Source organism: Parus major, chromosome Z, assembly GCF_001522545.3.
Source record: "Parus major isolate Abel chromosome Z, Parus_major1.1, whole genome shotgun sequence".
NCBI lineage: Eukaryota > Metazoa > Chordata > Aves > Passeriformes > Paridae > Parus > Parus major.
This window is the reverse complement of record NC_031799.1, coordinates 50,911,240-50,931,405: the sequence shown is the minus strand read 5'-3', so window position 1 is coordinate 50,931,405 and position 20,166 is coordinate 50,911,240. Positions and strand designations below refer to the sequence as shown.

General features: G+C 39.3%; 1 protein-coding gene across 6 annotated transcripts in view; it reads left to right on the top strand.

The window, feature by feature from the left end:
• Positions 1-20,166, top strand: part of ECPAS (Ecm29 proteasome adaptor and scaffold) — a 61,584-nt gene that overhangs the window by 14,628 nt on the left and 26,790 nt on the right. For 5 of the 6 annotated variants that reach the window (XM_015652677.2, XM_033520421.1, XM_015652676.3 and 2 more), the window contains exons 5-22: positions 423-575; positions 3,320-3,488; positions 3,963-4,102; positions 5,273-5,354; positions 5,596-5,715; positions 5,884-5,969; positions 6,231-6,309; positions 7,853-7,902; positions 8,461-8,527; positions 8,614-8,736; positions 9,806-9,909; positions 10,977-11,100; positions 13,325-13,405; positions 14,126-14,357; positions 14,896-14,987; positions 17,041-17,175; positions 19,137-19,302; positions 19,717-19,889. In XM_015652677.2, coding sequence (XP_015508163.1) covers positions 423-575; positions 3,320-3,488; positions 3,963-4,102; positions 5,273-5,354; positions 5,596-5,715; positions 5,884-5,969; positions 6,231-6,309; positions 7,853-7,902; positions 8,461-8,527; positions 8,614-8,736; positions 9,806-9,909; positions 10,977-11,100; positions 13,325-13,405; positions 14,126-14,357; positions 14,896-14,987; positions 17,041-17,175; positions 19,137-19,302; positions 19,717-19,889 — 2,176 coding nt within the window. The remainder of the gene's footprint in view (positions 1-422; positions 576-3,319; positions 3,489-3,962; positions 4,103-5,272; positions 5,355-5,595; positions 5,716-5,883; positions 5,970-6,230; positions 6,310-7,852; positions 7,903-8,460; positions 8,528-8,613; positions 8,737-9,805; positions 9,910-10,976; positions 11,101-13,324; positions 13,406-14,125; positions 14,358-14,895; positions 14,988-17,040; positions 17,176-19,136; positions 19,303-19,716; positions 19,890-20,166) is intronic. The other variant, XM_015652679.2, reaches the window with a different exon arrangement.

The following is a 20,166-nucleotide window of genomic DNA, read 5'->3' as shown; positions in this document are numbered from 1 at the left end:
TACATGATCAAGTACATGAGTGAAGAGAGCTTTGGAAAATCTGGCTGTGGTGGTATACAACCAATGTGTTTGCCAGTGTTTCTTAAGGATGAGACAGTCCTAGACTGTATTTTGTGGCATAATTATGAAACTATCAAAAATCTGGGCAATGACAATGATTTTCTCTCTCCAAATGTCTGCATGCATGCAGACATATATGTTCCACTTTAAGGACAAATCCCAATTTATCTTCTGCTTTCTGTTTTTAAGTACATCAGGTGGTAAACAGAGGCCACTGGATTGTGTAGATGTTTAACTTCGTTAAGATTTTCTTTTTTTGCTGTTAAGGACCAGGTTTTTTGTAAAAGGTTTCTCTCTTGTATGTTGTAAATAAACAGGTGTGTTTTTTTTAAATGGTTGCAGTAAATGTAATTGTTTTTCAGCCTAATGCATCTTCTAATACCAACCCTTTTTCACATGAAATACCCTGCTGAACCACTGAAAGCAGCAGCTTCTCCGTTTAATCTTGCTGAAAAACCAAAGACTGTACAGCTGCTTTTGGACTTTATGTTGGATGTTCTTCTTATGCCTTATGGGTGAGTTGCCTTATGACTGGTACTCGTCTTCTCTAGCATTAATGTGTTCTTTATGTGTGAAACAGTACAAACTATACCCATGAAAACTCATTTAAAGTACATTGTTACTTCCTGGCTCGAATGAAACCAGTGTAAAGGTACAAAGAAGTTGATAATTTTAAGAACCCTATCACCATCTTCCTTACTTTATTTTATTAGTGTTTTTCTACTCAATTTGGTGATACACAATTCTGTCCTTACCTCTTGTGAGATCAAAGTGAAACTATGAGACGTGTGAGTTACCTTTCAAACAGAAGCCTGACAAAAATATGTGCTCATCTTTCTGCAGTTCGGTTTTAAGGCTTATTCCTCTGAGGTCATAAACAAACATGTTCTCTAAAAATTAGTGCTTTCTGGAGTTGAACCTTTGAACAAGATTTTTCTTTTGTCTGTCTTCTGGTGAAAAATGTTCAAACTGCAGTGATGTTTTCTTAGTGTAAACACTGTTTTTGAAAGCAAGAAGAGTGTACAGACCAACTTAAATTTACTGATCACTGCTTATTAGGAACCGTCTAATGTCTAAAATTAATACGTTCTCAAAACATTTTTTCTACCAACTTTTTTTTTTGTGTGTCTTTGTATTGCTAGGGGAGCTTTTGCTCTGAAAGAAAATAAAAATTATTTTGATGGTAGAATACGTTCATTTTTTTCCTGGCAATAAAAGTCTCACAGGATTGGTGCCAGTATGATTATTTTTATTTTTTTTAAGCTCATAATTGCTCACCTGCATAGATTAACTTAAAGGAATGAGTTTAAAATAATGGGTACATGGTCTTTCTCCATGCAGATTTGTTGGAGGCCATGCTTCTCATCAGATAATTCAGGGGTCACTTCCCTTTTGTTTGAATATACAGAATCTTGCAGCTTATAGTTTTGAATACTGTTCTTCTGTTCATGATGCGCACTCCATTTGACCCAGGTTAATTGCTCTTAGCTTCATCATGGCTGTAGCTCCAACAAACGAAATCCTTGGGCCTTCAAGCAAGATTTCACTCCCTTCCATGCTTTAATACTCTGGCCAAGTATGAGTTTTTAAATCACACAATCATTTAGTTTGGAAGAGACCTCTGAGAAAACACTCAGAGATATTGAAAGTAGGAGGTGAAAGTTTTAATTTTCTTTCCAGAAGGTGCTAGAGTGTCTTGAACTAGCCTGTCACTCTGAATGTCTGTCTCTTAAGGTCTTGCTCCCTGGGTTGAGGCTGTTTGTAGTGTTTTACAGCTAATTTATGCTTTTTAGAACTTGGTCTGTCTTGTTGCAGCTGGAGCCTGGGGGCCTGTCCAACCCCAGCTTCTGCCAGCAACAAGCCCAGATAGACAGATAGACGTCCTGGGGGAGAGCTGCCAGGGTTTCCAGGCAGTCTCCAGCCAGGGGTAACCCTTAGGAGCATGGAAAAAGGCTTCAGGTGACCAGCTCTTTCACAAGTGATTGCTGCTCTGTGATCAGCTCTGTTCAGCCCAGCTGGCTCCATTCAGGGGTCACTCCAGCCGGCGCAGACAAGAGATGGGAAGATCATATGGCATTCCACAGAAAGTCTTTAGTGCAGGCTTCAGTGCAGGGGGCCAGTGATGGTCTAACCCAGAAGTGGGCAAAAGCTGGTGTTTCAATAGGGAAGGGGAGAATCTAGAAGGGGACCAACAGTCTGAGACCAGGCTAAGATGACCAAAACTTAACAGGGAGATAACAGGGGGTCCTGAAGCAGGAAGGGGTCCACAGCTTAGTCACCATGACTAGGTGGTTTTGTCTTATCTTAGGGGACAGATCTCCAGGGGAGGATTCCTGTCAGGCTGGGCTTCCTCCAGATGTCATTGCCCGGTTCTGAATTAGCCTTACCTGTTTCCTGCAGTAAAGCAACCAGAAAGCTTAACTGTACAGCTTAAAGCTCGTAATAAAGTGCTTAAAGTTTTAACTGATGAGTCTTGGAGTGAATCCTTATTGTTGAGATTGTTTACTTCCTTTTGTCGCCTGTGTGCTGAATGCAAAATGGGAGGCTGGCTAGGGCAAAATAATTCTTGTTGGTCTCTGCACTGCAATTTTGAGGCCATTTGGCCAGCTTTCAAGGATACATGGAGAGGTGGGGTGGCTTTTATGAAAAGCCACTCCACTCATGGAGGTGCGTACAGGGCAGCTAGACTAGCTGGTCTTACAAAACAACAGTCTCTGTAAACTTCTTTTTATTTTTGCTTTCCTTCCCTGCCCAGTACTAAAACTGCCATTTTCCAAGACAGGATCTCATTTATTTATTTTTTTATATCGGGATTTGTTTCCTACCACTTGTGTTGCATATGCTTCATTGTTTCTCTTGTTAGGTTTCTGTTTTTTGTAGAAATCAAACAAATATTATTGGAGCTTTTAGCATGAGTGTCTTGAATGTAGCACTGCATGAGTATTTACTTCTAATACAAAAGAGATAATTTTTTCTGGTTTGTAAGCTAAGAACTCTTTCTGAAAATGCCAGTGGACCCTTCCATTTTTTAACTGGGGTTTGTTTTCATTTACAGTGACATTGTTAAGGCTCTTGCAGAATATGTTGGGATAATTGGTAGCGGGGTCTCAAATTCTGTCTTATGTTAGAATCATGGGATTAATTAAAGAAAAATAATCAAGTTGTACAAGTTACGTGTCTTTCTCAGTTCCAGAATCTAATTCAGTTGGTAATGTGGATTGGAAGAGGCTCTAATAAAAATCTTTCCCTGAGTGCTTAGGTTTGTATTGAATGAATCTCAAAGTCGACAAAACGTGCCCTCGGCCCAGGGGTCTTCATCAAGTAGCATGGGAGGGCCTGGAATCCCTCAGCCACCTCCAGGGATGAGCTTTTATGCAGCCAAAAGGGTAATTGGAGATAGTCCATGGACACCAGAGCTGCTAGAACAGGTATTTAGAGCTGTGGGGCTTGTCCTTGATGAATTGTAGGTGGTAATGGGGATGATTGTGGATGGAGGAATGGAAAGCTGGAGGGAAAATGTGTAACTGATTCTAACCAGGCCTTCAGTTGCTGTGAGGAAATTTATTGAGGGATTTTGCATGATGCCTTAAGGAATTTTGCAGTGGTGGGGTGGGGAGGAAGCTGATTAGGGAGCAGCCGCGACTGCAGCCTACTTCAAGTTTTACTCCCGAAGGTTGCAGCAGTGTCTTCTGTTTCTGAAGCATCCCTTTTTAGCAGTGGCATTACAGAGTATCCCGTAATGGTAATGCTCGTACTTAGCTGCAGATGACTTTGACAGGAGGCAACTTCTCCTTGAACACTTCTTGAGCAAGCAGAAGCCATGATTTCAGACAGCTGAGCTGCTATACTAACATTACAACCACATTCTTGTCAGTAACACTCTCTTTCCTGGTGTTGAACAGTGTAAGCTGGGGATAGTGAAGTTCATTGAAGCTGAGCAAGTGCCCGAACTTGAAGCTGTTATACACCTGGTTGTAGCCTCCAGTGATACAAGACACAGTGTTGCCACTGCAGCAGATCTTGAACTAAAGAGCAAGCAAAGGTAAGGTCTGGATGGTTGGAAAAGTTGGTGTTAGTACTCCTGAAACATCTAGCTGCAATGAATATAGTGCTCCAGGGAGGCTGTGTTGGAGGTGAGGAAGGCTGAAGTCCCCTGTGTATCTGTGAAGCTGCCATGTATTCCCACTGAGCTGTGGATGGTGTGGTTTGCAGTCTTGCAGCTGGAAATGTCGCTTGGCTCCAGAGCTGACAGCTTTAGCTGTGTGGGTTTGATCATTTTTGGTATCACTTTTGAGCCATTTTCTTACCAAATGGTAAAGAGTAATGGTTTCCACATTGCCCTCTGTGAATCAATTGTCAATAAAGCTTTAGTAAATGATTACCAGAAATGTATGCTTTCATTTAATTTAGTAAGAGAGCAAAGAGACTAATTGTGAAATGGATCATAGTCTAGAAAGTTTGGCAAACAGTGATGTCACTATTACAGAAACTTACGCTCACCTTCAGTTCACCATCAACTAAAGACAATGCTTCTGTTTTTAACTCATGAGGAGGCCAGAGTAAGGGCTATTGATACTGTTTACTGAGATATTGGCAGTGGGAGATTTGCTGGCTCATGTAGGAGGCAACGCAGGCCCATCTTTGAAATGTGTAGGTGGCTTCTCTAGGACTATTTAACATGGAGTCAAATTTGTAATGTGAAACCTTATACAACTGAAGTCTGTTAATGTGCCTCAGTCTTGACAGGGGACATGATTCTATTAAATGATGAAGCCTGATTGAGGAAACTGGTCTCTTCTTTGCTGCTTGTCTCATCTTTTCTTCTGAGTTGGAATTCTTTGCCTAGAGAGAAAAATAACTGTGTGGACAATATGTAATGTTGACTGTCTTATGAGAATTATATGCTACTTCACAGATGGAATAATCAACTGGTGGATTACTGTGGTCTGTATGTCTTATTTCAGTGGGAGAGAAGGGAGCGTGTAGGTTTCTAAGAAATTATATCATGTTGTCAGACATTGTTAAAGTGTAATTAGTTCACAGTCTATATGGTTATATATTATGTAGATGTGGGAAAAGTGGTTGGAAGTCAAACTGAGAAGTTCCATGTAAATTTTGGGAATAATATGAATGTGATGCAAAATGATGTATTTTAAGCAGTTAAAGATCAGGATCCTAACACCTTGGTGTTCAATGTATTTTTTTCCTTCAGTTTAATTGACTGGAACAATCCTGCTATCATCAACAAAATGTATAAAGTGTATCTTGGGGATATACCACTGAAAACCAAGGAGGTAAGATTTTCCTTCAGAGTTGTCTATCTTCTTAATTGCTGAATAAGTAATTTTAGTTGTCTTATTTTATTTTTAAAAATACATCTGTATTTCTTAAATCTTTTACTTCCCTTGATATCTGCTTTCACTGAATATTTACGTTATTTGAATTTTTTTTCTCTGTGCCAGTGTGTTCTGATTTGCAGCAGAACGTAGTTTACTGGTGTCCAGTGATGCACTATTTCTTCTCTGTTTCTGACAGGGATCTGTTCTGAAACCAGAAATGAAACGAGAGTCAGTCAGCACCCGTGTTAAATTAAAGATAGTTCCTCATCTTCTACGATCCCGGCAAGCTGCAGAAATGTTCCCAGCTAACATTCAGGTGATGCTTATTTTGCAAAGCTACACTTCCTAATCACTTTCATGGTACAGTTCCTCCAGTACTTAGAGGTAGGAAGCACTGTTACTGATGACAGTGTTTAAAAAGGAGGAATGAAAATCTTTGAAGGTTAAGGCAGACACTCTCTAATCTCTCCTTCCTTTTGGTCAGGTGGTATATGATGGACTCTTCGGTGCAAACACAAATGCAAAACTGAGAAGTCTGTCACTGCAGTTTGTGCATCATATTTGTATCATGTAAGTTGTTCATAAAGCACGATGTTTTTTAGTTATTTACCTAGAGGCCACTCTGTTTAATAAAGATATAACTGAACTAATGAGTACTAAAACTCAGAGAAAGTAGTTTTTTTTTTACTTAATCCTGGAAGCTCAGTGTGTCTGTGCTTGCACACAATAAATTGTAATTTCTAATCTTAACACAGTCAAGAGAAGTGATACTAGAGAAGATACTTTTCAGTAATGCAAAAGATAATATTTTGTTGATTTCTCTAATTGCAGTTGTCCAGAGAGTAAAATAAAGCCCTTAGGTCCAATGCTTTTAAATGGACTTACAAAGCTGATCAATGAATACAAAGAGGTAAGATGAAAAATTCTTTACTATAATTCTTGATATGAATAAAAGCACAAGATAAATAAATTTATGACATTTATAAATAAATTTATAAATTTTATAAATTTATAAAAGGATTTATCCTTTTTTTTTGTGTTTGCTTGAGAGGCTGCTAGAGAATACCATTGAAGAATTTTTGTTGGAAGAAAAGCAAATATTTTAAAATGCTATATAGGAAAACTGTTTTATTTATTTAACACCTATAGATACATGCTTGGGCACCAATTGCAAAATCTCAGGAAACAATAAGTGTTAGTAATATAAAGAGAGAAGTCAAAGTAGTATCTAGCTGCTCATACTTTGGGAGAACACAAGGACCTCAACTCTGGATGTTTATCCCATTATGTGAAGCATCTGTACAGTCCTGCATGTTATACATTCCATCCTAACTATCCAGGAGTGGTATTACTATGGGAAGAGTGTTACCAAAGAGAACTGCAAATGCCAGTCTGGTCTGATGGGGTGCTTCCAGTGCCATTTCAAAAGTCAAATTCCTTATGATACCTCCTATGTGTACCTCAGAAAGGGCAGATGTTTCATACCACCTCTTCTGCAGCTTTGAACTTCTTGCTGCTCCATTTAAACTTTGAATGTCACCTTCTGGTCTGAGTTGGCATTGGGACACCCTCTGCCATTGGGAAGGGAATGAAAAAGGAGAAAGTAAGCCCCTTTGTATAAATGTGCTGTATTGGTCATCCACAGGATGCATTGTGCAAACAGCTTCCTTTTTTTTACAGCTGCTGCTCAGACCTAGTGGAAGGTTTCTGTCCCTCTGCTACTGTTTCATGTACACTCACTGCATCTCCTTATTTGTTTCTCTTGAACTGAAATGTAGTTAGCTGAGACCAGAAAAGAGATTGACATTTTGCCACAATTTGCAGTTTTCTCTGTTTCTTAGACAAAAGTGTGCTCCCTCTGTTTCTATATAATGTTTTTATTCTTGGATAATATATTTTATATTCTTGGATAAAATATTTTATATGTTAGGATTCTTTTTTCCATGGAAGGCTGCTTGAGCAATTTGAAGACAGGATTCATAATTTGGAGTAAATCTTTATTTGTGGGTGCTTACTATGAGCAAAAGCAGGGAGCACAGTGCCTGTGAAAAATCAGGCTGCACAACTTTCTCAGTCTCACCTGAGAAAGTGGCCTGGGAAATCATAACGAGGAATTGAAACAATCCTCAGAGATAGCAAACAGCCTTCCAGGTGCTGTTTGTCAGTTTCTTGTTTTCTTGCAAGAGAAGGTCCAGCGGTGGTGTACACCACTGACCACTGATGGTGATGTGTTAGTTTACTAATCAATAAGAGTTTTTACCTTTCTCTACTTTCATGTATCAGTCTATAAAAGAAGATCTGAGGTAATAAACCTTAGGGTCTCCTGTTCAATGCATAAGAGAGTCTGTGTCGTTCTTCTTGCCGTTCCCAATAGAACAACATTTATGTATAAAAGATGTACCTGTATGTATTTTTGGTTTTGCTAAATTCTCTTTATTGTTTTATTATTCAAGGATTCAAAACTGCTATCAATGGCATATTCAGCAGTTGGAAAGCTCTCCAGGTAACTGAAGCATCATTTAAGCAACAGGACATTGAATAACTTTTCCAAAGTAATCAGTTAATTTATCAGCAGCAAGTTTTATGCTGCCTGCCAATTTTGCAGTTGAGTGCACAGTGCAGAGAAAAGTGTCCTTCTTGTGACAACTCCAGAGATGTAAAAGGAAATATGTTTTTAGCTGATAGCATGGCAGCTCATAAATTATGCACAGAATTTAATAAATGGTTCTGCATTCTGGATTGGCAGAAATACGAATTTCTGGAATGTAGGAATGTACAGCAAAGACCAGAGTGTGTGAAGCTAGGCAAGTGAAGCTAGGTATGTTCAGTCATGTGCTGGTGATCTATGTAGCTGTCCATAAAATGTCTCACTTTTCAAACTGTGTTAAGGGAGGGAGAATGTGCTGCTTTATGGTGGATATGGCTAAGATAGAGCAGACTTTCTGTACTGGCTATAATTGTTTGACACTTAAAATTTGGAGTGAGGAGAAGACTAGTGAAGTGTGATGCCTTTCAACTTAAAAGAAACAAAAGCTTCATGGATTAAAATATCTTGTTTCAGCCGAATGCCTCAGCTCTTTACCAAGGATATAGCACTGGTACAGCAGTTTTTTGAAGCCTTATGCAAGGTGGGTGCTGATGGGACTTTGGGAAATAATTATTTTCATCTGATTTTACTCCAATTCTTGACACTACACTTGTTTTTTAACTGCAGGAAGATGCTGATACTAGGCTTGCCATTCAAGAGGCATTGTCTATGATGGTTGGTGCATATAGTAACTTGGAAGGAGCCCAGCGTACCCTGATGGAAGCTCTTGTAGCTTCTTATTTAATAAAGGTATTTTCAGTGGAGTCGAAATCACATACCTTAAAAAAAGGGCAATTAATTGTCTTCCTGTTTCCTGACTCTTTCTGGTAGATACTTCTCAAGCATATCTTCCTTTCGTTACTGAATACATTGGCCTATCTGGGAGAAGGCAGGGTATGCTCAGATAAAATATTTTTAACATGGCTTGGTGACCACAAGGAAGGTGACACTGCAGTTCTCTATTTGTGTTCTGTTTAGCAGAAAACCAAAGCCATTGCAATTGCACTATATGTTTCTCAAAGTCTTCTCCTTAGAAAACTTTGAGAAGCAAATGCTTCTGAAATGCTTTAGGACATTGAGAGTTTGGTAGAAAGGATCATTCACTGCTAAGTGGGGTTTCAGCAGGCTGTGTGATATCTGACATAAGGCACCTGTGAACCTCTCCAGGAGCTCAGTCTTGTGACACTAGTCTAGACTAAACAGACTTGACTTACTAATACTCTTGAGTACCTTGTTTGTGTTTCGAGTACACCAGAAGTCTGGATTTTCAGAAGGAGTGAGTGTTGTATACTCTGTGTTTGCATGGGTACTAGTGTAAGAGATAATTTTCCTGCTGATAACTTCTTTGCTTAAGGGATCTAAACCTCCAGGCAGTACCTTTTTGAGATTATGTGTACCTTACAGACAGAATAACCACCCTAAGCTGATGTTTATTTCTCACCTCTGGCTATGCTGCTCCTAAGCATAGGTCTGTTTTCCATGAAGAGATGATATATGTCAGTTTCATTTCAAAACTGCTTGGATGGAGTGGTTCAGTTTTTCAAAAGTTAGTATGATTCCCCAAAGTGTGCATGTGCTTAATCAAACATTTAATTCCCCACTTGTGTCTGTATGAGAAGTTTGCTTTTCTTTGCCCTGTCTCCTGCCATACGAATTGTGAGCCTGAGTAGTGTCTCAGAATGTCTAAACTTTTTGAGTCATGTCATTACCAGAGGTCAAAACAAATGACTGATAATGTACAAGTGATGAATGAAACTCATTACTGCTTTCATTTAAAACTTTAAAACTCAACCTTATGTTTGTGTCTTTTCCCTTTAAGCCTGAAGTTCAAGTACGTCAAGTGGCTGTAAAATTTGCTAGCACAGTGTTCCCTCCAGATCATATCCCTTCAAGATACTTACTCCTGTTAGCTGCAGGAGACCCGTAAGTTGTTTTGCTTTATAAATTATTTTCTCACACACACGCACACATACACATTTATATATGTATGTATGTGTGTATATGTGTATGCATATTCACACACACATATATACATTCAGTATATATTTGGATTAAATATGAATACATGTATCTGTGTATGTGTATGTTCACACATAAATAACTCAAAGAAAATTAAATATGGTAACTTGGAAATCAAACTTCACATTCTCAACATTCCTGTGGAGAACTGCTACTGTACTCAGAGACAGTCTTTACATTGTTTTCTTGTTTCAGATGAACTGCAGTTACTACAGCACTTCATATTAATGATCAGTTACAATTGCAAAAGTAAAAATGCATTAACTGAAATCACTTTTACAGTGTCTAGAAATTACTTTCTCCTGGAAAATTCTGTCAGTCTATTTTTAGCTTGTATTTGCAGGGAATTGAGCATGCAATTTTGAGAGCTGCTACTCTTCTGAGGAGTAGGTGACTTGTTAAATTACAGTAATCATTTCATTTGCAGTTTTCTGTTACTGCAGTGTAAGTGGCGGGGGTTTTTTTCCAACTTACTTTAATTACTAAATTTTTGATAAGAGTAGCTATTGTGTAACTAAGAAAAGCTAAACAGATCAGTTGCAACAACCAGCTCTGTCATTGCAGTGTCAGCACTGTTTCAGGAATAGTTATCTATTGTGCAGTGGATAATGATAAACCTGGTATGTGGCATCTGAAGCTTGACTATAGGAAGTGATAGGGAGAAGTAGCAGATAGGAAAACAAGGATGTGGGAACTGGGAACGGATGGTGAACACTAAAAGGATGTAAGAGGAAAAGAAGTAAGCTTGTCCAAATAATTTTGCAGAAAGCACTCAGTACTATCCCTTTTTCTTTCCCATCTGTAAAATAAACAAATATTAAAAGTTATTGTGGAATATTTTTTTCTCCCTTTCTTTAAAAAAACATCCCCACTGGTCTCCCTTCCCCAGCTTCCCAGCATATCTTATTACTCATTGAAGGCTGTTTGTTCTGTGCAAATAATGTCTTGTTTCTCATCCTTTCCTCTGAAAGGCGGGAGGAGGTACATGGAGAAGCCCAGCGGGTACTGAGAACATTTTCTGGAAAAAATGAAAAGGAGAGTTCTGGAAAGCAGATGCCTTCCTTCCCTGAAATGGTCCATTACATTCAAGACAAGGTACAGTGCTTCTGTCACAGGAAATGACAAATAGATGCGTGATGCTCAGGCATGGGATAAGTGTGGTCTTGCCTTCCTTGTGTCTGTTTCCTACAGCTACCCCAAGGAATAAAGTTAGAGAAAATCAAAGTAAGAACCACACATAGTATTTCATTGTCAAGATTACTACTTGTCATCACTTTCTGGTGGCAGCAATTGCAAGAGATCTACGTGTTAAGTAGTGAGGCAGATGTTTCAGGAAAGAGAATGTTTTGCTTTCTTGCAATTTGTGCAGATGATATGTAGAATGAGGAAGCCAGTTTTCAAGGCTTATAATCTGGCATTTCTCACAAACACAGTTCCTGAAGGTGCTAGAAGACTACTTTTTATTTGGCCCAATGAACAATAATGTACATAAACAAAAAAAAAATAAAAATCCTAAGCTAGGAAAGGAAATAGAAGGACAAGTGAAGAAGCCTGATTTTTTGACTTAAAGGCTTAATTTCTCATCTTCATTACAATTTATGGAATGATGACCATGTAGATAATCTTTCACAAGTTTATTGGAATGATGCACCAAAAATTGTGCCACTTAGTTTGCTCACAGCTGTTTGCAGTGAGAGCACATCTGGAGAAGTGCTAAAGTATTGTCTGTGTTACACACTTCTGTGTATAGTAGCTATCCCAGGCGTATAAGCAGAAAAGGAGATGAACAGATTGGAGAGTCACTGACACTATTTTTCTCCTGTGATAGCCTACTTTTTAAAAAAATGTCAGAAGTATATAATGTTGGAAGCACATGTGATTTTGCAAGAGATCTGTGATAGCAGAGCACTTACACCTGAGAGATTTCTTGTGAAATGTGTGCTCTGATGGTGTTGTACTCTACTAATACTCTGAAGCCTTTGAAGTTCTATGAGAAAACTTGCTTTTTGTCCAGAACCCTGACTATTTAAGTAGATACAAAAATTGAGTTTTAGATAACACTCTTAAATTCTGTCCCCCTGAAGTTGTTTTTTAAATTTTCTTTAACATTTGTAATGTCACTAAATAATTACGGATTAGTGTAATTTAATCACTAAGAGTCCCTTAATCATGGGGGAATTCAAAAATTTTTTGAGCACTTTTCAGACCTTCTTTATGTGTCCTGAAGGTGTATTATAAAATCCTAGAGGTATAATTGTTTAGTTTTCTCTAAGTGTGATTTTTCACATACCATCAATAATCTGTGACTTTTGGAGATGTTTGAGAAGTCTGTATGCATTGCTTGGCACTGTTGGCTGAGATGAAAAATGGCTGCATGATTTAGCATGATCCTTTTCTCCTTCTGAAAGAAAAATATATGTGAAAGAGTAGGACCCAATCTGCTGGGTATGGGTGGGAAACAATTCCTTGAGAGTCACTGTCTGTTCACTATATCAGGTTTTCTTTAATAATTCTGTATATCATTGAAATTAGTATTGCAAGAGGTCATGGTGTGTTAAGGGGAGTGAGGGTCTGTTGTCTTCCACAATTGCCTTGTGTATTTACACAAGTACAAGGCTGCCTGACTGAATCAAGCCCTACCACTGATGTGCTTGTTGCGTGTTTAATATATACGTATTGCTTTTCTGCAACATTTGCAGTGGGTGTCACTTAAAGCCTCCTGTTTGGATGTTTTTCTGCTGGTATATTTCTGCTTGTCAAAGCTAACATTTACATGGAAAGAAGTTGTTCACTTGGCTGCTGCAGCCTTCCACAACAGGTAGAGGGAGTCCCTCTGAGTCTCTCTCGGTCTGAGAGGCTCCGCAGATTTTGCTGGCACCAAACAGGGCACCCACCACCCAGTACTGGGGAAGCCTGGCTGCTCTGCAGCCTCTCCAGGCAGAGATGGCATTTTAAAGCTTTCTGATTGCCTGTCAAAGGGTAGGTTCAGAGTTTATGAGGAGGTGTATGAGGTGCTTCACTTTTAAATTCTAAAGTACTTCTTTGTTTCCTGAAAGGAAGAAAGAATGTTGCACTCCTTCAGTCTCCCCTGCAATTCCCTCTCACGCATTCAGAGTTTCCACTTTCTGAATTGATATGAAGTAGATCGACGTGACTAATACCAAGTAGATGGTGCCCTTGTTATTACAGAGCTGTTACATGTTTTCAGTTGCTAAGTGGAGGATTAGCAGAGCCACATCAACAAAATTTCACTGAGCTTTCCAACATCTCTGGTATCATGGGTCTGAATGTTCCACTCTTAATATATTCTGTTGTTTAGGCCACTCACCGAATGAAAACTCCGGCTAAATATATGACTGGAACTTCAGCGTTGCCTTTTAATCCTGCCACATTTGGAGAGGTAAATGTCTGGTTTTACTTCCTCAGATATGTGTACCACTATTTATCTGGAGGACAGTGTAAGAAGCTAACAGGTACCATAAGTCACCCTACATTCTAAAATTCATCAACGCAGATTTTGGGATTAACTCTCTATCCTTTGTCCTTAAATGGCAGTCTGAACAAGATTTTCATGGGGGGCTTGGGAGGAATGGTCACAAGAGGGTTGCTCCACTGCTTTCTGCAGCATCTCTAATGGACTAGCATTAGATATCAGACAGGCAGTCCTGTGCAGAGGTCCCATTATGCTCCTTGGGGCTCTTTTTCTAACAGAATCCCAGACTTCAGTGATCTGTAGACACAAACTGGGGTGAGAAGTGACATCTGTATTAGCAAGGTGTTGGGTTGCATTTGTAGACATGCCAAACTGGTATAGGGTACAGGCTGAACTCCCTGCAAGGAGTTGCATCAGCTGATGCTAGACCAAAAGTCTGCATATGACTTAATCTTTAGAGTGTGATGTTGGGTTGTCAGGTCTGTTGCAGAAAGTGGTCCTAAGGTTTGTTAGACTTCATATTTGTTCTTGTCTCTATACTAACTCTTCTGTCTATATCTGATAAATGAAAAAACGATTCCGTTTTGGTTACATTGAATACAGCGTATTCTGTGCTCTGTTGTCTCCTGCATGGTTTTTTAAGTTCTTATGCATTCAGGAGTCTGTGTTTTTATGTTCTCTACTTAGATAGTTCTCTATCTGCGGATGTGTCTTGCTCACAGTGCTGGTGTGGTGCCAACCTCACAGAGTTTGGCAGATATGCAAGATCATGCTCCAGCCATTGGACGTTACATAAGAAACCTCATGTCTGGCAACCACATATCTTTCTCTTCCTCCTCCTCCTCTTCAAAAAATGCAGAAACCAACCCTGTACATATATATATTGGCCTTCTTCAGCAACTCTTAGCTGGTGTTGGAGGTAAGAAGCTGTGTGCAGTAGTATCCTGAAGAAATAAATGTCTTCTCATACTAGAAATGAGTTGTCTTGTGCTTTGAGCTTGGCTTCAGCAGTCAGAGTTGAAACACAGTCTCTATACTATTTAGCTTAAACTTGTTTTCTTCTTTGCTATTTTGTAAGTGGGAGAAATCATGTCTGTGAAATCGCGGCATCAGTTGACATAATAATGTAAAATTGTGAAGCCATTGTATATAACAGCTTCCTCACCAGTGAATGCTATGTCTTCCTTAGCCTTATAATAGCCTATCTGCCACAAGTGTAGTCTAAAACATTTGAATGCATTTTGAACAAATTGCCACTAGAGTAGCTGCTTTTATTAGTTTCCATAATATATCTAAAAAATATTGTACCCGTTATTCTGTATTGTTTGTTATTCCTTGTGAACTGCAAATAAATGCCTGAAATGCTTGATGCTTTTTTACCTCTTTTTAGCACTGAATGTTACATTGTCATAAATCCTGGAGTTACTAAATAATCTGGTTCTTTAATTATTATTTAGGTTTGCCAGTCATGTATTGTCTTCTAGAAGTTGTTTCAGTGTATCCAGAAAAACTAGCCACCAGATTTGTAGACAAAATGGATTGGATTAAGGTATTGTAAAAACTTTTTTGGTGTGTTTTTGGGGGGTGGATGGAGTTAGGTGGTACAAAAATCTGGTACATTTCCCATGGTGAAAGAGAGTATGTTATTTGTCCCAGGATGCGGGAAAGTTTTTTTGTATGTATGTAGGAGTAGAATGTGAGATCTTTGAAGTCAGTGTATTCATAGGTGCAGTATCATCGGTGGCCGATGGCTTTTAGGGCCAGGTTGGGTTCGTTGATTTTGTCTATTATGTGTAGGATTGAAAGGGCGAGTGTGATTAGTACTGTGGCTGTCAGGATTGTTCAGAGAAGCTCGATTTCTTGTGCATTGACTGTGCTTGATGGCAGCTTTTCAGTAAGTGTGAGCATCAGGAGATAAAGGACTAGGCTGCAGATGGCAAGGGCAACCATTAGCGCGTGGTCGTGGAATTGGAAGAGTTCTTCTGTGATAGGTGATGAAGTGTCTTGGAAACCGAATTGTGAGTGGTTGGCCATGTTTGACTGTTAAGATGTACTGGGTTTTCACCAGTGATATAGCCTTGACAAGGCTGTCTTTGTTCATTCACTTACATGTTCTAGGTAGTCTGTCATCTATCTGTTGGTATGGTCATCAGTTTTTTTCTGTGCAGAAGAAAACCGAAGACAAATTTCTGTACATTTTTGACAGTGTGAATGTTTCAGGGGGAAGATGTGAATGACTTCTTAGAAGATGAGGTTACTTACATCCCTAGTTGTTTCAGAGACCTTTCTGTGGGGATGGTTTTTTTCCTATTTATTAGCCCCAGACAAAAAATAATACCATACACTGGAGTCTGCTTGGGAATAAACCAAAGAGAATTCTGCTTTCCATAGATTCTTTTCTCAGGCGACTCTGCTTTTTCATGATTTGCCTCAAAAAAATCTAGGATTTTTGAATGTCTTACAGGTTGCCATTGCTTTCACTGGGGCAGTCTGACAGAAATACTTAGTCAAGGTTAAAAAATGTTAGAACATGTACTAATAGTTTCTCCTGCTGATTCTGTGCTGCATTTCACTTTATACAGGTTATCACTTCTCGTTTGCGTGCAGGTATGAACTGCACAGGAGAATACTTAAAATACTTTAAAACATTTCCCTTTTCAGTATTCCTCCATTTGTAGAATGTCCTTCTTTGTCCTTCGCCTAGTGTCCATTTCCAGAATTAGGCTTCTAGGGGTAGTTCTTGATAGTACCGAGTTTCAGAAATAGTGTTGTAAATCATATTTCATGTATTTTTGCCTTGCCAAGTGAAATGAACAGGTTGAGGGGTTTGTTAGAAGTCAGATATGTGATCTGATGCTAGCTTGAAGTTAACATTAGATTTCATGACTCTTGTTTGTTTGCATGGCTCATTTTGGTCTCTTTGTGGTGGCCCAAGGCAGTCAAAGATTTGGGTGTGAATTTTTCATGGGAGTGTGTTGCATTATACATTAAATTGCTGGTAGAGGTAAGGTTATGTCATAACAAATTACACAAAGCTACCAAAATTAAAATTTAATTAACTTACTTAGACAATACAAGATCTCAAATACAAATTGGGTATTTTGGCTTTGAGAACTGTGATTTCCTGAGCACTTTTTTTGTCATAGTTGGATTTGAATGGTTAACCCTCTTGAGTGTTTTTTTGCCTTTGATTAATAAGAAGGGTGTGGAAGCCTCTAGCAGCTCAGGGAAGGTAGTGGTTTAGGGTGTGGGTTTTTTTAGCCCAGTATGAATGCAAAACCTGGAAGCTCTTAGCTGAGGACAAAATTTAGCCAAGAATTTGATCTGCATGTTTTGACACAGGACTGATGGGGTGGCCCTCTTGTGGCTAGTGGTCTTTCTCCAAAATGCTCAGTGTGTAATGAATGCTTTGTTGAATTGATAGCTCTCTTTCTTAAGTAATAATACTGTCTGGTTTCAAAAGAAAGAATGCTTTCTGCATTAAGAACTATATACCTATCTCCATGACAATTGTCTTTGTATGTTGAAGCTCTTTATGGACAGACTGGGTAAGAAGCTGCTTCCATATTTCATGGTTTGTTTTTTTCTTTAAACTCTTACAGAACCTGATGAACACTAACAAAGAGGAGATGCGTGAGCTTGCAGCCCTGTTTTATTCTGTAGTGCTGTCTACCATGTCTGGAGATGAGCTTAAGGCATCCTTGGAGCAGCTGATCAAGATGACAAAAGACAACCATGTAACTACCTTCCTTTGTCTTCTTTTCATTCTCACGTCATGTAACTGATAGGATATTTGAATCTCACCGTGTGTCCAGGAGGTATTAACCTTCATCTGGGTGTAAAATTAACTAGCATCCAGTTGGAGGGTGAGAAAGGATTCTTTTTTGTTGTTGTTGTAGGTTAGTGCAACAGATTTTAAATAAATTAATCCCTGAAGCTGTAAAGGTCAGTAGGAGGATTTCATGGAGGCATGACCTAAGCAAAGCACTGTCATTTATTTAACTAGTTTTAGCCAGCTAAAGAGCCACATCCCATTGAGTGGTAATGGATCACACTACCTACCTCAAACTGTTTGCCAGTTCCTTATTCCTGAGCACCCACAGAACCAGGAACTTAACTTGTTAAATGTTTAACTCATCAACTCCTGAGCCATAGTTGCTTCCTGGCTCCTCACTGCCTCAGGATCTTGTGCTGTGTTAGGACTGTGTCTTCTTCCCTCTTGCCTCACATGGACTGCTCAGCAGCCCTCCACAGCTGTGTCTTAACATGCTGGGTTTGCCTGCCTTTCCTTCTCCAGCAGCATCTTTCACCCCTCCCTTATCCTTATTTCTCCATTTTGCCACTGTAAGCATAGAAAAGGAGTCCAGAAAACAAATCGATCTGGTTTCTGTGCTGGTGTGTCTTGAATCCTGGGGAGTGGGGAAAGGAGTAGCATTTCTCATTTCTGTTTCCCCAAAATGGCTTTTTATCCATCTCTCTAAAGGACTTAAAGGACCACCATTTTACATTGCAGGTAACAGGCTGACAAGAAGTGCTAATTGCTTTATGTTGTAGTAAACAAACATGATTTATTTTGAATCTGTGAAAGCTCTACCTGTGGGCCAAAGCCATATCATTGCTCAGTTTTGTGTAGGGCACAGCTCCTGCAGTCATGAAGCCATATAGATGGGTCCCAACCCCCCACTTTCAGAGTGCTGCTTTCAGCCCCACTCCCCCATGTGAACTGTGAAAGGAAAAAAAGAGCAGAGTGTTCTCATGCCTTTGTGAGTCTGAGTCAGGTAGAGTTCTGACTTGCTGCTACTGTACAAAACCACTTGTATACTTGGTGGTGGTGGTGATCCTAGTGTCTCAGTAAGGACTGCAGTGTGAATGGATAACTAAAGTGGAGATGGGGGAAGGATCCATCTTCTGCTGGCTGTGCTGCAGTCAGACCACGTCAAGGAATAGTCCCTGCTGGCCAGACTAGGTTGAGGATTCCATTCTGGCAGCACAATTGCACCAGTACAACATTTGTAGTGTTAAAAAACAAGAGGTATGAAATAATCCAAGCTTAAGCCCCTGCACTCTTCCGTTTGTTGGGGTGTTTTTTTTTTTCAATTAGGTAGCATTTGGGTCTCATAGCCTTGTTTCTCCACAAAATCCCTTCGGTAGAATTCACTTGAAGGAACAAACATGGTCATTATGTAGTTCTAGCACCAAATCAGCATTGGAGAAATTTGTGTTCTTGACATTCAATTGTATTATTTAGGCTTCAGGATTTGTGGCCTGCCAAACTTTAAAGGCAATCCCTTCACCATAGGCCAAGTTCTGATTCATAGCCATGAAAATGTAGAGCAATTAACCCTCTACTGCTTTTTACCAAAGCATTTTGTTCCCTTAGTCTGGCTGGTTTTTATGTAGTGACATTGTAGTTTGGGGTTTTTTAAGTCAAGCTACCAAAGGGTAGCTTTAGTGATAAATTCCTAATCTGTCCTCCTAGATCTGTTTTAAGTTTTGTTAATAAATCTTAAAGAACTCCATTCATCAGAGAGCACTAACAATATCAAACTCTGTAGTTTTTTATTACGTGTTAGAGCTTTTCATTCTTCAGGGTGCCTTCTGATCTGGCTTGTCCATATATGTGTTTAAATCAGTGCTTTGTGCAAAGTGTTACTTATATTGAAAATGAGATTTTTTGCACTGTTGGTGTCGTCTGTAGAGCCCGGAGGTCCAACATGGATCCTTGTTGGCTTTGGGATTTACAGTAGGAAGGTACTTGGCCAAAGGGAAAATCAGAACAATGGAGCTACATGACATAGAACAACAAAACACTTCAGTCATGCCGGAACAAGAACAACTTATAAAGGCGACAACAGAGACAATAGGTAACTTCCTGCCTAAGACTTTGCTGCATGTAACAGTTGTTTTTTTTAATCCACCCCAGGCTGAGGATTTTTCTGAGATACTCAGCCCATAGATGGTGTAATCTTGAGTTCAATTTTTGTGATAGAATTTACAGCCTGTAAGAATGTAATCTGATTGGATGTATGGACATTTCAACAAAACCTAGGTGGACTTTGTAACTTGCAGACCAGGACAGCACAACCAGGAGTGGTGTCATTGTCTAGATTCCTCTCAATGTTTCCTTTCACTTCCTTTTTTTTCTAACATAATGCTTCCTACCAGCTGTAGAGGAGATTAATGCTTTGCTTCTTGAATGGGTAAAATACAGATGCCTCCCCACTGCTAGGTAATAATAGTACAAAAGCTGAGTCATCCTGTTTTTCTTTTGTCTGTAGGTTCTTTTCTGGATAGTACCTCTCCGTTCCTTGTGGTGGGTGCTTGTATGGCTCTTGGGGAGATTGGCAGGAATGGGCCCTTGCCAATCCCCGACGAAGGAACAGGATTTACGAAGTTGCAGCTTGTTGAGAATTTACTGGCTCGAATCCCTTCCAGCAAGGAAACAAATAAGGCAAGATTTTTTTAGTGCTCTTAGGATTCATGTTCATTCCTTGAATGCTCACTAAGTATATGTATCACCTGCCAAACTCAGTCTCATCTTTTAAAGGAATTAAGCTTTTTGTTGGCTTTAGTGAATTGGGTAGCATCAGGGTCTTTATAATGTTTTTTAGCACTGATCACTTTTACTTTCTGCAGTCATAACTAGGGGCTTAAGAGATGAAAATATGAATGGTCTTAATTTTAAGTAGAGAAAAATGGGAGTATCTTCTTTTACCTGTACATAATCC